Source organism: Canis aureus, chromosome 21 (genome assembly GCF_053574225.1).
Source record: "Canis aureus isolate CA01 chromosome 21, VMU_Caureus_v.1.0, whole genome shotgun sequence".
NCBI classification, from domain to species: domain Eukaryota; kingdom Metazoa; phylum Chordata; class Mammalia; order Carnivora; family Canidae; genus Canis; species Canis aureus.
In genome coordinates, this window is record NC_135631.1 from 24,495,599 (window position 1) to 24,511,432 (window position 15,834).

The 15,834-nt window shown below is 40.3% G+C and overlaps 2 protein-coding genes across 6 annotated transcripts in view; one reads left to right on the forward strand and one right to left on the reverse strand.

The window, feature by feature from the left end:
- Positions 1–3,004: 3,004 nt before the first annotated feature.
- Positions 3,005–6,545, reverse strand: RAG2 (recombination activating 2). The gene is made up of 2 exons (XM_077863642.1): positions 6,322–6,545; positions 3,005–6,040 (listed from the first exon to the last, which is right to left on the reverse strand). The coding sequence occupies exon 2, from the start codon at positions 6,010–6,012 to the stop codon at positions 4,429–4,431; it is 1,584 nt and encodes a 527-aa protein (XP_077719768.1). The 5' UTR covers positions 6,013–6,040; positions 6,322–6,545; the 3' UTR covers positions 3,005–4,428.
- The window catches only part of IFTAP (intraflagellar transport associated protein), a 63,835-nt gene continuing 54,332 nt past the window's right edge, over positions 6,332–15,834 (forward strand). For 2 of the 5 annotated variants that reach the window (XM_077863649.1, XM_077863643.1), the window contains exon 1: positions 6,332–6,491. The gene's annotated coding sequence lies outside the window, so the exon portion shown is untranslated. Of the gene's footprint in view, positions 6,492–6,914; positions 7,067–7,770; positions 7,856–15,834 lie in introns of those variants that run through there. The other 3 variants (XM_077863646.1, XM_077863644.1, XM_077863647.1) reach the window with 3 other exon arrangements.

Genomic DNA, 15,834 nt, shown 5'->3' on the forward strand with positions numbered 1-15,834 from the left:
AAAATAAGAAAAGTAAACTGTTATTGCAGGGATAGTTTGCACTACACAATTTAAAATTTATCACGCACTACTTCAAGTGTATTATTTCACTTTCTGTAACTCTCCTGTCCTGACCCTTACCCCATTCTACAGCAGGGCAGTAAGTTCCTTAAAGATGGGGCAATTCTTTAGTTCTTTTTCAGATCATATAATTTTTATTGTGGATCTTGGATTTTCTTTTCTTTTTTTTATTTAAGATTTTACTTATTTATTCATGGGAGACACAGAGAGGCAGAGACATAGGTGGAGGGAGAAGCAGGCTCCATGTGGGAGCCTGATGCAGGACTCGACCCCAGGACCCTGGGATCACAACCTGAGCCAAAGGCAGACAGATGCTCAACCACTGAGCCACCCAGGTGCCCCAGATCTTGGATTTCCAATAAATATTTACTGATGGGTACCTTGAAGAGGCCCACTAATAGAGGAAGTAAGCCAAGGGATCTTTATCCTTAACCTATACATACTCATCAGCCTTTTAAAAAGAATGTTATTGACTACTTTTCCTTCTTATTCTAAAAATTATAATTTAAATGAATGTACATTTATTGGATTGATATCTAGAGATGGAATAATGTATTAGTTCTGTTAGAAATAAATGTGATTTGTTAGATGTTTTCTGACAGAACTAGGTTTGGGAAAATGTGATATAATTTATGGTAACTTCCAAATCAAAAAACAATATTCTATGCTAGCATGAAATTTCGTGGCGTATACATAATTTGGAATTCTTGTCACTGTGGATTAGAATGGCTGCCTATTCGATCTAAATTTACTATGAAATGCCCCAGAGTGATACAGAAACAGACTAAGTCCCAGGTGGTCTTACAGAGGGAACTGTGGCCATGCTGGGAGAGGAAGGGACAGAATGACCTCCTCCTCATCATGTGATCCCACTAGGGACCCAAAAGCATCTGAGAGAGAGCTAGATCTAATGATAACTTGTGTTTAAGGCTGAGATACAACTCAGAGGTTATCATTAAGCTGATAACCTCAGGCCCCTTGGGAGTGTGGGTGTTGTAGCAGGAGCTAGTGAGAAGGGATGATGACCTTAAGAACCAGATGCTTCACCCCCACTCACTCCTACTTCTGGCAATTCAGCATTATGTTTCCCCCTGGAACTTGGATAAAAAGTTGGGTGAGAAGAGGGAGGACCCTGAATTTATTGAAATTAAATTTCCAACACACAGTAAAAGAGGATGCATGATACAATGTGAGTTATACAAACATACAGATAGTTTCATTTCTTGTACTTGTGAGTGTGTAAGTGAAGATTTGTAAGTGCTATAGCCATCGAGGAGGTGATGGGGTTCAGAGCAGTCTTCCTGGGGGATCAGGTATCTGAGCTGAGATTTAGAGTGGATAGGAATGGGCCAGATGGACTAGGATATTAGCAGGAGTTAGGAAGCACAGAGGAAAAGTATGCCCAGCAGAAGGGGTGGGTTTGCTCAAAAGCCCTGAGTACTGAGAATGTTATCAGTTTAGCATTTCTGGAGATTGAGCACAAAGTGTGAAAGGAGTGATGTAACAGGAGGTGGAGGGGAATGGTATGAATGAAGTTGTATGTGACTTTGTTTTACAGGTGAAAATCTCAGGGTGCCAGCTCCTGCTTACCTTTTCAGGCTCATGCCACTCCCCATTCCTCTTGTTTGCTCTGTTTTACCCAGATTGACCTTTCAGTTTTCCAGAAGTGATAAACTTCATCTCACCCCAGGATCTTTAGACTATTCCTTTTCTTTACACTTCCCTTCCTCCTGACACATTAAGTTTACTTGTACTTGGAAATGGGTGCAGTCCTTTAAATGATCACCTAGGAAAGCCATATACTTATTTATTGATATTATTCTGATAAACAGTTTCCAGACTTCTCTTTAGAACCCATTTATGAACCATCTTAGAAAGTCCATATTGTAGCTTGTACTCAGACTTCCTTTTTTTTTTTTTTTTAACCTGAAGTGGTAATGTAACACTGAGAATCATATCGTACTAAGCTTTGGATGATGTTTGTCTGTTTCCAGAAACCAACCCCATCTCTAATGGTGGGAGAGGGGGAGTTGTTAAGTTTTGCCAAAGGACTGAACCATAGGCCTTGAAGGTGACTGAAATGTGAGTCCTAGAAATGCTTTAAGCATGGGGCGCCTGGGCAGCTCAGTTGGTTAAGTTCAAATTGGCTGAACTCTTGGTTTTGGCTCTGGTCATGATCTCATGGAGGTCCTGGGATCAAGCCCTGCACTGGGCTCCGAACTCAGTGTGGAATCTGCTCCAGATTCTTTCTCCCTCCTCCTCAGCCCCTTCTGCTCACCCTTGCTCTCTCTATCTCTCAAAGAAATAAAATCTTAGAAAAAAAAAGGAAATGTTTTAAGCAGAAGCGGTATATCATTGGAGTGAGTACTCTCCTAATGTGGTTCATTTGAACATTTGCATATGCTTATTAGAACACAAGTCTCATTATCTTTAATCTCACATCCGATGGACTCCCTGGTGAGGTGACTTCAAAAGACCTATTTTTACTCAAATATATGGTAAGCAAAACCAAAGTACTTGCTTTTGTAACACACACTCATATAACACACATATATACCCCCCAAAGTAGCTATGCTGGTGGGATCTGAGTTTAACTATAGAACCCAGTGAGTTCAGAATTAAATCATTTAGATTATCATATCTGAACCTATTGACTACAAAATAAATACAGTAATAATTCTTTAGCCACTCAGTCACTATAGGCCAGTCAAGATAAGGAAATGTAGCTACTTCTTGAAGAAATAACCCTTTTGAATTCTATGAAGGATATTTCAGTTTTAACTTATGTCACTTCCTAATAACAGGAAAAAAAGAGAAAGAAATCAAAGTAGAGGGATCCTGAGAAAATTAAATAATAAAATTTTGTCCCTAATTGGGACAATAATTGGAAGAAATCACTATCAACGGAAAACATTTTAATGTTTTATTAATTTTACATCGGTGACAAAAACAACAAAAAATCAAAACAATGGTAAATAGTTCAAAAGGAATATAAAAAAAAAAAACCCAAAAGGAATATCCATTACGCAACATTACTGAAATAAACTGAACATGATTTAATTTATCCAAGTTACTTTTAGCGCCCAAGCCATGGAACTAGTGCAGATGAACTTGTGTTCCAGGGGTTTATCTCCCATATGGTCATGTTTTCCCTAAATGTGGTAATATTACTTCACACACTGTGGACTCTCAGGGAAAACTGATGAATAATAAGCTATGGCTTAAGCCTTTTAGGATAAGGTGAGATGCTTTGCTAGAAAAATACCCCAAAGGAAAAACATTTCTTTCTAAGATAATTTCTAATTATCTATCTCTATATTGATAATTTCTATTTCTATATTGATAATTTCTATTATCAGTTGATGTCTTAATGGCTCAAAGCAGTCTTTTTAACCTTCTTTCTAGGAAGTATTTAATTGGACTTCAGCAGACTCACTGATTTTATATATTTCATTGGCAGCAAATTCCACATATCAGCTAGACTCATACACACACAAATTTATTTTTCCCCATTTAAAATATTTTAAAATTAACTTTAGAAAATTCTTTAAACTTTTTTTACTTGGGGGAAATAATATTATTATTCTTTTACGATTTCACTGGTGGTCCTCTCTTAGTGTGCTCTCTTATACTCTTTCCCCAGAATGTTAAGTAGCAGTGGACTTCAGTTTTCATTAAATCTCTCAAAGAATTGGTTCAAGTGACTTTCCTTGGTTGGTCATTTGTGCACCAGATGGTGAGGGGATCCTCTGAAGAAAGTTTATGCAGGTAACTTGGTAAGTATAACAAACTTGATGTAGATTCATTTTCTCTTCTTTCACCTCAATGGAGAATTACAGTTTCAGTAATCGATATGGAACTTTTTCTGTTCACAGGCATAATCAAGAGGCCAGTTTAGAGTTAGAGGTATTAAAGAGCTCTAGCGTGGGATACAAGTGTTCTTGGTTTCAATTTTTGGCCAACCACCAGGTTGTTGTATTGTACAAAATAATTCATTCAATTCCTTTGGGAGTTAGTTTCTTTATTGGTTTGATTTTGTCTTTACTACGTTATAGCTTGTTACCAAAAATCATAAGAGGGGATATAAGCTTATCTTATTATTACTGCTTCTGTATTTAAGATTCCTTGAACGAAAAAAAAAATTCAGGTCAGAAATTCTCATTTAAGATATCTTCGAGCAAGAGATTTTCAAGTATTTTTTAGCATTGTATTACGAACGCTTTCCCCAGGCACTTAATTGATAAGACTAAAAGAACACATAGATGTTTTCAATAAGCCAAAATAGAAACATACTTTTCATCATTGTCATGACTCTTTAAAATAGGTCTAAAACATTGATGCACTTGAATTTGAAAGGCTTTTGTGAAACTAATCAAATAGCCTTCTAAGAAAGGATTTCTTGGCGGGGGTCAAAATTTTCCCAGGACCTTTTTTGTGGAGGGATTTCAGTGGAGGCTTTTTTAAGGGTGGGGCTCTTTTGGGGGTTTGCAGTGCTCTTGCTATCTTCACATGCTCATTGCAGTAATACTTGTTGCTTCCTTCCGACAGATGGATGAGCGTGTGTTCTGCTAGATCCATGCACTGGGCATGGACCCAGTGCCCATCTCCATGAGAGCAGTAGATCATGGCAGGTTTGTTGAGCTCCGTTGAATAAAATGGTACCCAAGTGTTGACATCCACATCGCAAGTAGGGCAGCATGTAATCCAGTAGCCTGTCTCCGACTCATCTTCCTCATCGTCTTCATTATAGGTGTCAAATGCATCATCACCATCAAAACTATTTGCTTCTGCGCTGAAACAAAACTCTTCTGAGTCTTCAAAGGGAGTGGAGTCCCCTGGATCTTCTGTTGATGTCTGACTATTTGCGAGTGTTTTCTGATCTTCATTCGCATCATCTTCAGCACATTTCAACATATAGAAATAGAAAGCTTCTGAAGTAGCCTGTTTATTGTCTCCTGGTATTCCAAGGAAGACAGTTCCATTTCCCATGCTGCTCCCAAACCAGATCTTGCTGTGCTTAATATCTGGGGTCCAATCTGGAGTCTCCATCTCATGAATTTCTATCTTATCGCCCTCGAAAGACACCGTGTTGCAGACCAACCTCTTTTGATTTTCAAGCTGATAGCCACCAACGATAACAAATTCATCACTCTTTGTTTGAGTCAGGATTGCGCTGGAGACGGAGATCCCTCCTGGCAAAACTGTGCAACTCACAGCGGGGCTACCCAGGGGGAGATCAACTTTTATTCTGTATAGGTTGGCAGGGCGGATGTTATTGGCAAGTGAATGTCCTCCTAAGATATAAATGGTATCATTTCTGGCAATGGAGACATGAAAAGATAGCCCATCCTGAAGTTCTGGAAGTAGGTATGATGTAGAGCACCCAAATTCAAAATCCACCAAGAAGACATGGGGCAGACAGTCAGCTACGCTATTCCATTTTTCCGTGGTTCTTTGGGCAGCAGGAATGTAAGACCGTCCTCCAAAGAGAACTCCCATGCTTCTCCCTTGACTATACACCATGTCAATGGAATGACCATATCTGGCTTCAGGAACATCTCCTTCCAGGTCTTTCTCCGTGCAGCGAAAGGTCACCTTTTTGTTGTTCTTGCCAACAACAGACATGACATAAATCTTATCTGAAAGCTCATTGTTTGGTGTTTTCCCTCCATGGATGATGTACTCATGCTTTCCAGATTCTAAGCTGCCTCTGAATATGCAAGTGGCCGGGTAACGAAGAGGAGGAAGGTAGCAGGAATCTTTGGAGAAAACTGCAGGCTTCAGTTTGAGATGGTTATGCTTTACATCAAAGTGGAAAACTCCAGTGGGGCAAGACCTCTTTGGCCACCCTTTCTGGCCAAAGAAGAAAACTTGTCCATCAAAATTCATCAGTGAGAAGCCTGGTTGAATTAAGGCCACGTTATTACTGACTGTTACCATCTGTAATGACATATTTTCCAATCCTGGGTAGATCTTTTATCTGGAAGAATTGTAAAAAAAAAAAAAAAAAAAAAAAAGACTTATTGTATCTAGTCATATAAAAATCACTATGCTTAGATCATCGCATGTTTAAAAAGTAAAAAAAAAAAAAGTTCTTCTACAAGCTTGTAATTAGCTGAATTAGCAAACCCCAGACAGTCAGGTAAGCAAAGAGCCCCAGAACCTTCCTTCTCAGTAGGCATCCAAGCAACTGGGACCTGTTTTAGACCTGGACCATCCTCCCTTGGGTTTCTGGGAATTGTAGTCCCTTCCCCCCCTCACCTTGCCCGCTTGCCGGCAGGAAGAACTACATTTCCCAGGAATCCGTTCTCCCGGCGAGGGTTTGCGCTGCCCCAGGAGAGGAGACTCCTAGGATGCGTCCCCGAATAGAGACGCTCCGAGTGCGAAGTGATTAGAGATGCGAGCCCAGGCGGGAAACTAGGGGACGGGAGGTGAGAGTGGCTGACGCGCACCCCGCACGCGGGACTCGGGCGGGCCGCGGCAGCGGGGGGAGCCGGCGGCTTCCGGGGCCTCGCGGACGGGTGGCCGGTGGGGAGCCCCGCTGCCGGGGGCCCCGGGGCGGTTGCCTGGCAACGGCAGCCTGGAGGGACGCCGTGACTGGGGCGGCGTTGCAGACTGGACGCAGCTGCACCCCCGGGCGTCCCTAGGATGCCGGGACCGGGCGGGGGGGAGTTGGGGGGGCGTGCACCGGGGGCCCCGAGGTCCCCAAAGCCGTGACCGCTTCACAGAAGCCAAGGATCCCCTGCTCGCCTGACCTTAGGGCGAGCCGCGAGGACTCCCCCCGCCCCTTCTCCTCTGGTCTCTCGTCTTCCCCTTGCCTCCCCCTCCCTTCCTCCCTCCCCTTCTCTCTCTAGGAAAGCTGGTTCGTGGCTTGACCTACTCCACAGCTCTTTGCAGCCCGGGACATTGGAAATGATTCTTTAACACCCGTCGCAAGGCAGGCCCCCAGGACCATTCAGGAGGCTTCCTGCTAGTGTCACAGTATTTTCAAAAAGGCATTGACGGAGTAAGCTTGATAGGCTTTTATTTACATTATTAGCACTCACCTTAGAGAGAGAGAGAGGCCAGGAGCCTTGATAACGCACGTGCAGTTTGCAGAGTGAGGTCACCTTAGACAGAGAGAGGGGCCAGGAGCCTTGATAACGCACGTGCAGTTTGCAGAGTGAGGTCAAAGGCACCGCAAGAGAACAGATTCCTGACTGTTGAAATTGTTACCCTGCTCCAAAAACAGCTCGAAGCGGAGTCTCTGCAGGTGGCTCTCAGGCCTTCAGAGTCTGGATTCAGACCCACCTGCTAACTCTGTGAACTCGGCATTTAACACCCCTCTCTGTCTCGGATTTCCCCATCTGCAGATGAGATGATTACCCACCTCCTTGGTGGACGTAAGTCATGATTGGTAAAAATCAATACAGCATTTATTAAATCAGTGAGTAAGGCTCATAGAATGGGGCCTGGCATGCTGGTCGTCTTTATGATCATGCCTGGACTTCTCAACAGTAAAGATTGTTAGTGCCCAGGTACCTGCCAGTCACGGCAGGTGGTGTTTGTAACGTTGGAGATGGTGAGAAGGGATCCGGTCAGTGGGTGTAAAACCATTAACTTTTTAGACCGACGAGAATTGGATAAGCACATACAAGGGAGATGCTGGTAGTGAGCCTGAGTTAAATAACAGGAAATAATTCATTTATTCTTCTGTTCCCCTTTCTCTAGCCCTTCATTAAGTATGCAGACTTTGACGTCTGAGTCCAAACCTGGGCTCTGATACTTAGCTGCCAAGATGGTGTAACAATCTTGGGCAAGTCATTTTTTTTTTCCCTCTCTGTTCTTTCTTTCCTGTAAAATGGGAGGAGCAGTAGGACCTGCTTGTTGGGTTGTTTTGAAGGATAAGTGGGTTAACACATGTTAAGTCACGAAGCACAGTGCTGCTCGGCGCATTACAAGCATTTAATAAATGTCATCTGATCCTATGTTTTTATTCTCCCCGCAGAACTTCCTTGGACCATTTAGAATCTGTGGTCAGTCTGATGAGATGTTGGTGGGGCTTTTTGGCTTTGAAGCACTTTTGTAGATCAGACGTAGTTGATGGAGAACTCAATGTTCTCTGCTTAGTGTAGCTGGGAAAGTCCTCAAGGTGTGCTAGTTTAATGATCCTCTTGAGAGTCATTAAGCCAAACGAGGACATGGTGAATGAGAAGGATTATTACTGAAGTCACGAAAGAAAGCCTGCCTCTTCTTCAGGCCCCGGTATTTGTAGGTTCAGCAACTTGCCCTACTAATGAAATAACACGGGCATTTTCTTTATGCGTGGCCTATCCAAGTATGTGTAAGACAAAGCTTTTGTGGACTAAGAAAATGCTCTGCATTAGAATTAAAAGGAAATGTTGCTGACTCTCGATTGAGTAAACAAAAACCATAAGTGGTTGCACTCAGCATGGTATGTTGATGATTGTCAGAGAGTTGTCCACTTTTGGGTGGAGGGAGCCCTGAAGCCAAACCTGTTCGTGTTAAACACCTCTGAAGACTGTTATTGGGATATAAAGCAAGCCATGCCGGGGTAATGGATTCCAGATCTCAAGGGATGAGCGAGCATACACCAGGAACACTTGCTTTTAAACAGTGAGGTTTTTTTTTTTTTTTTTAATAAAGTTTTCATTATAGCCCACTGGGTTCATTTTAGGGAATTCCGCTTCTCATGAGTGAAAAACATGATTACTGTAGATTAACAGACACATTTTCTTAGGCAAGACATAAGGAATACTACCCACTTTTTGTAGTTTAGTTTTTGGGTCCCTGAAGATTCCTGACCTGTTCTCCCTTGGATGCCCCGCTCTCAGTACACCTCATGATTTCAGGGCCCTAAAAACAGTCGTGAGTTTTATTACTGTTAGGATGAATTTTCTCTCCTCTTGTAACACAGTTCAAGGATTTGTGCGTTTAATTTTTAGAATACCCATTTTAAACCATGACCAGGTGACTTAGAATTTAAAGAATAAACAGGAACATTGAAAGCATCTTTACATTATTTTGCCATATGTATTTTTAGTTTTTGAAATTTGCTTTATGAAATGTTTTCACTGGCCGTACATAATTATATATTTTCCATGGTTTTAATATGACTATATTAGTTGCATCTTGGTTTTTAAGAGTTTTTAGAAGGTTATACTAGAACTAAAATAATCTACTTTCTTTAAATAGGCTGGATAAGAAAGGGCAGCTTTTGAAAAAGAAGACACTGTTCTCCAGCTGAAGGAAGTTTCAAAGTCAACACATTAAAGATTCTTTTTAACAGACAGAAATAGAGGACCAATAAATTTATACAATTTTCCCAACCCCATGCTAACATTCCTCAGCAGGGAGGTTTTCATTTATTCACTGTGAAGCTAGGGCATAGTTGAGAATCAAAAGAGGGACTAATGGTGTGGGGTCTGGGTTTGTAGTTTCTTGTGTCTGAACTAACTCTTTCTTCCTTCCAAAGAAAGGTACTGTACTCTGAGGCATTAAATCTTACTGATCAGTGTTGCCCATGTTTTCCTGATTGCTCCAAAATAGCAGGTAGCCTCATGTAGCTGCAGTCGTTTCGTGCATGAATTAACACTATCTTGCACAGCTAATCAGGTTCGAGGCATACATTATTTGATTTTTTTGCTGGCACCGAAGCTAGGATTAGGTCTTTTTCCTGACACTTAATGCCAGAGAAGTATTTACGTACTGAGATTAACACATGGGCTCTGATGCCACAGGAATTAAATCCTTGCAGCAGCCTGATACCAGAAAGCTCCATAGTTTCCAAATTTTACGGCATCCCTTCCCCATCTGGACACCCAATCCATCTGTAACTAACACGCTCCTGAAGTGGGGCATCATCCTTCCCTTAACGTTGACAAACGTGGGTGCCCATCTTTTAGCTTTGGTAGAAACGAAGGTATTGGACCTACCTGAAGGCCAGAGGGGATGCTCACCCCTCTCTGAATCTTTGCCGCTAAACCAGGTAGTAAATGTCAGCACTTGGGTAAGATTCACTGACTGCCCACTCTGACCGTGGCAGGCAGAAGGCGCACAGTAAAGAGAGCGTGTGTATGTGCCTACAGATGTTGCAGTGAACACTGATCTAACGGGAGTAACCGACTGTGACCGTTTTTTTTTTTTTTTTCTTTTCTTTAGATGGTTGAGGGAGATATCCACCTGGGTATACTCTCAAGATTTAACTATTTCCTAACTGGTGAACAATAGAAATACAATCCACTATTTGTAAAGACCAAAAAAAAAAAAAAAAAAAACAAAAAAACAAACAAAACAAAACACCAAGCCCCACAAGAACCATCTGGCTGAAACACCGGATTCTTATCTTTATTAAAAACATTTTAGAAAAAATGTAGAAAAAAATGAATATAATTCCTGTGACTTAAATAATACTGTTCAAATCAAATGAAACATTACTTTTCCTAAGGCAGACACCACTAACACAAGTGCCAGTCATTTTGATCTTGAATTGTTCTTCAACAGTCTCATTTTCTTTAATGTAGAGCTCAGAAGTCATTGTAATTATTGGAGGCCTCCTACCAACTTTGTATCGGGAGCTGCTGTGTAATATTGTTCAGCAGAATGATTAAGAAAACGGGCTTTGGAGTCAAACTGACCTGGTTTTCTTCGCCAGCTCTGCCGTTTGCCAGTGGAGTCATCCTAAACTCTAAGCCTCTGTTTCTCTGTCTCTGAAGTGGGGATGCTAGAAGTAGTCACCTCAAAAGATTGTTGCAAAATGATTAAGTCAGATAATGTCTGTAAAGTGCTCGGTGCCCGTAGCAACGAATGAGAGTTCCTGTTGCTGCGTATCCTCGCCAGCATTTGGTGGTGTCCATGTTCTGGATTCTGGTCATTCTAACAGCTGGGTAGCATGCTGTCTCCTTGTCTTATTTTCTATTTCTATTTCCCTGATGACATATGATGTGGAGCATCTCTTCATGTGCTTTTCTTTTTTGGTCATCTGTCTATCATCTTTGATCAAGTGTCTGTTTAGTCTTTAGCTCATTTTTTAATCAGGTTGTTTGTTTTCTTATTGTTGAATTTTAGAAGTTCTTTGCATATTTTGGATAACAGTCCTTTATCAGATGTGTCTCTGGCAAATATTCTCTCCCAGTCTGTGGCTTTTCTTTTTATTCCCTTGTCAGTGTCTTTGCAGAGCAGAAGTTTTTAATTTTAATAGGCCCATCTTACCAATTATTTCTTTTGTGGATTGTGCCTTTGGTATTGTATCCATGTTGCCATACCCATGAACTATGAACTTTTTAGTTTTGCATTTTTTTGTTTAGGTCTGTGGTCCATTTGAGTTAATTCTCATGAGGGGTATAAAATCTGTGGCTAGATTCATTTCTTACCTGAAGAAATCCGGTTGTTCCAGAATCTTTGTGGAAAAGACTATGCTATACTGTATTGCCTTTGCTCCTTTGTTAAAGATCAGTTGATTGTATTTATATGGATCTATTTCAGTGCTCTCCGTTGTGTTCTGTTGATATGTTTGTCTATTCTTTCATTAATAGCATACTGTTTTGATTACTGTAGCTGATTTAATTTTAAAACAATTCATTAAAGACAGTTACATCAGGAATCCCAGGGTTGCTCAGTGGTTTAGCACCTGCTTTTGGCTCAGGGTGTGATCCTGGGGTCCCAGGATCGAGTCCTGCATCGGGCAACCTCCATGGAGCCTGCTTCTCCCTTTGCTTGTGTCTCTGCCTCTTTCTGTGTCTCTCATGAATAAATAAATAAAATCTTAAAAAACAAAACAAAACAAAACAGTTACATCAGGAAAAATATATACCACTCATTAGCCCATCACCTAATCATAGAATTTTTTTATTGATTTGTGCTCTATTACAGTTTTATCCAAATATATACATATTTTACCTGGTTATAATGAGAATGAATTAAATTTTTTTTATCTTTTTAATATAACATTTCATATATGCTATGAAATGTATATTTTACTTCCACCTTTATCATTTTTGATAACTTCCTAAAATTCCATTAAGTATATATAATTAATTTATCTGGCCATCTACCATTGTTGGTCATTTAATCAGTTTCCATGTGGCTTAGGTGATAGAATACATGATCAAAGGTAGACAGGTCTGAATTTGAGTCTCAGGTCTGCCACTTGCTTGCTAAATGATCCTTCTGTGCTTCGGTTTCCTTATCTCTAAAACAGAGATGATACCTGCCCTATTGTAAGAATTAATGAATATAAAGTGCATGGTATAGAAGAGTATACTCAGGGGCAGCCCCGGTGGCGCAGCGGTTTAGCGCCGCCTGCAGCCCAGGGCGTGATCCTGGAGACCCTGGATCGAATCCCACATCAGGCTCTCTGTATGATGCCTGCTTCTCCCTCTGCCTGTGTCTCTGCCTGTGTCTCTGCATCTCTCTCTCTGACTCTATGAATAAATAAATAAAATAAAAATCTTAAAAAAAATTAAAAAAAAAAGAAGAGTATACTCAGTAAATCTTGTCTGATGATGATGATGCTGTAAATATGTATCTACAAGTGACTTTTAATTCCTAGCAAAATTTTAGGATATATTTTTAGAGCTGACTTTTTAAAAACCGATGAGTAGCTCAGTTGTTTGGTTTTCATCATTTGAAGTGTTGGTCCATCCTTCAAAAAAGCATCATCATCTCTTCTGGTAACTTCCATGATGATTTTTTTTTTCTTTGTCTGCAAAAGAGTATTGGATTATTTCCCTGACCTGTTTATGGTGTCATATAATGATTATAGTACTTGAAATTCCAGCATCATGAAATGACAGCTCTCATGAAGTTGACACATTGGTTATCTCCACATTAAATACACATAAGAAATATAGCAGAGAAACCATGGGTAGGTTTAGGCAAGTATTTTCACCTTTGTATTTTACTAACATCAAAAAACAAACAAGTAGTTGCTGAATGGGTTCGTTGTTTCTTGAAGCAGCTGGAAATTAACCACACATTTGGATATGGGTTTTAAAACTCTCAGCTTTTGCCACACCATTAGGAGGGCATTGAGCTTGCAGCAAGATCCCAGTCTACTAAAGTGCTCAGCCTAGAAACTAAATGTGAAATAATAAACAGTATTTACTGAGCATCTACTATATATAGAGGCATGTGGAGAATTAGAAAAATCATCACAGACACAAGTTTGCCTTTAAGGAACATACATGGTATTGGACAAAGCAACTTTACATTCTTCTTACTGTCACCCTTATTTTTTTTTTTTTAAGATTTTATTTATTTATTCATGAAAGACAGAGAGAGGCAGAGACACAGGCAGAGGGAGAAGTAGGCTCCCTGCAGGAAGCCCGATGTGGGACTCTATCCTGGGACCCTGGGATCACGCCCTGACCCAAAGGTAGACGTGCGACTGCTGAGCCACCCAGGCATCCGCTTACCCTCACCCTTAAAAAGTCTTACAAGTTCACCAAGAAATCATAATTATCATTATCATAATTATCAAATCATAATTATAGGTTATTCCGCCCATTCTTTTTTTTTTCTTTTTTGTATATTTTTTTATTGGCGTTCGATTTGCCAACATGACCCCCAGGGCTCATCCGTCAAGTGCCCCCCTCAGGGCCTGCCCACCTCCCCTTCCTCTACCCCCTGTTTCCCAGAGTTAGGAGACTCTCATGCTTTGTCACCCTCTCTGATTTTTCCCACTCATTTTCTCTCCTTTCCTCTATTCCTCTATTTCCTCCCTTTCGCTATTTTTTATATTCCCCGTGTGAGTGAGACCCTATAATGATTGTCCTTCTTCGATTGACTTACTTCACTCAGCATAATACCCTCCAGTTCCATCCACATCGAAGCAAATGGTGGGTATTTATCGTTTCTGAAGGCTTACTGAGCCCATTCTTAAACTTTGAGGCAGAATCAAATTCAAACTTCTGAAATATATTGATTTCTCTCACCTTACATCCAAAAAACAGTGGCTAATTAAAGAATGCAAGTCAGTGCAATTACAGAAGAAAATAATTTTTATTTCACAGCAGGGAGATAAAAGTAACAGGCTGTTCTGACATAGTAATTGAACAATTAGGAAGCATAATTGGAGAAAAACAGAATGCCAGCGATGGAAGACACCTTCAAATCCAGTCCCTTTAGCTTTACATTCAAACAACTTAAGGTCAGAAAAGTTAACCCACGTGACAAGAGTAACACAGCTGCAGGGGTGTATACAGGGTGGGTTGAAAGGCAGGGGAGAAGCACTCTTGTGTGAATCCATAACTGTTTTTCGAGAAGTGCAGAGAGCCCCTCAAGCATTTCCATCCCCGTTTTATAAATGGAGAAACAAATTACGCTGTTGCGCAATGAATTAATAAGTGTTAGGGATAAGGTCAGGAACAACTTTTTGTAGCACCCTGATCAGAATAGACAATTTTTACTTTTGAAATAAGTGGCTGATTTTTAAGGAAATTAATATAAATAGCATAGGAAAAGGAGATACTTGACTTGTTGTTGAGTAAATCCCATACTAGGAGCCACAACTGAAACTGGCAAAGAAGAGAAAAGAGGAAGGAAAAGGAAATATACAGGAGGAAGCAATCTACAGTTAGCATGATGGATTGTCAAGAACATGACAAGTGACTTGTCACTTTTTATTTAGGGCTATTAATTAAATATGGCCTCCTGACTGGAATGACTGGTATTTTTCCTGTGTTTCATTGTTCTGTGATTTAAGGTGGACTCTTCGCTGTAAAATAAAGCGGAGAAAAATTTCAGAGGTGTTGTACTAGAAAAAATTCACTTCAAAAAATTTTATTTTTAGAGAAGGAGTGATTTTGTGTTTCTTAGTTACTATCTTTGGATGTAGAAGCCTTGTTGATGTGTGTTATGTTGTGTTCACTGAGGCAAAATTGCGAGTAAAATGCTGAGATTAGTTGGGAGCTGGGAAAGTACTGAGGCACACTTATTCTACAGTCATGGGAATTTAGAATAAAAAATAGTTGGGAAATGCATCTCTAAAATCTTCTTTTAAGAGAATGTCAAATGAAAAGGTCGATTTTATTAGCAAGGTCTGGCATTTGGAACACTTAGAAATGAATTTCTGCAAGCAGAGTTGATTTAGTTGGGTTTGTCTACACCTGCTCCTAACTAGCTGTGTGGCTTTTGCTTTAAAGCAAGCTTTCTGGTATTGTAAAAGTGCTGTGACAGGCTCAGGAAGCTGGAGAGAAGGGATAACTTTAATTAAGAGTGGATGCCTTTTGTGTTACAATTGTTATGCAGTAGAGAAAGCATAAGCATTAATGGGACATTGCATCCCACGTGAAAGTGGGATTACAGTTTTAGCTCAGTTGAAATGATTGAATATTATTGCATGATTATAGAGCTATAAACTTGACTCAGACCCTGTACTGCCTCTGCTGGATTTGCAGCTTTACCAGGGTCCTTGAAAAAAGTGTTCAGTGAAAGATTTACTGTTATCATTCATAACTCACCGATGTCATTGATTACATTTCTGAAGATAGGAGATCAGTTTTGAATGTGGTTGAAATACGTGTAGTGGACATTTTTCTTGATAAATGTGCTAGTCTAGAGCTCATGTACATGTAGGAGCTTTATTAGGGGATGAAGGTAGGGTATTTACTTGGTGATTACCCATAACTTGATCTTTTTTTAAGAAAGGGAATAAACAAAAGTGGTAGTGAAAAAGAAGTCTTTCTGATATCCAAAACAGTAGATTTTCTGAAATTTGTCTTATGGTATATCCTTCACATTCCATGTCCACTGATAATCTGCTTTTTAACAAAA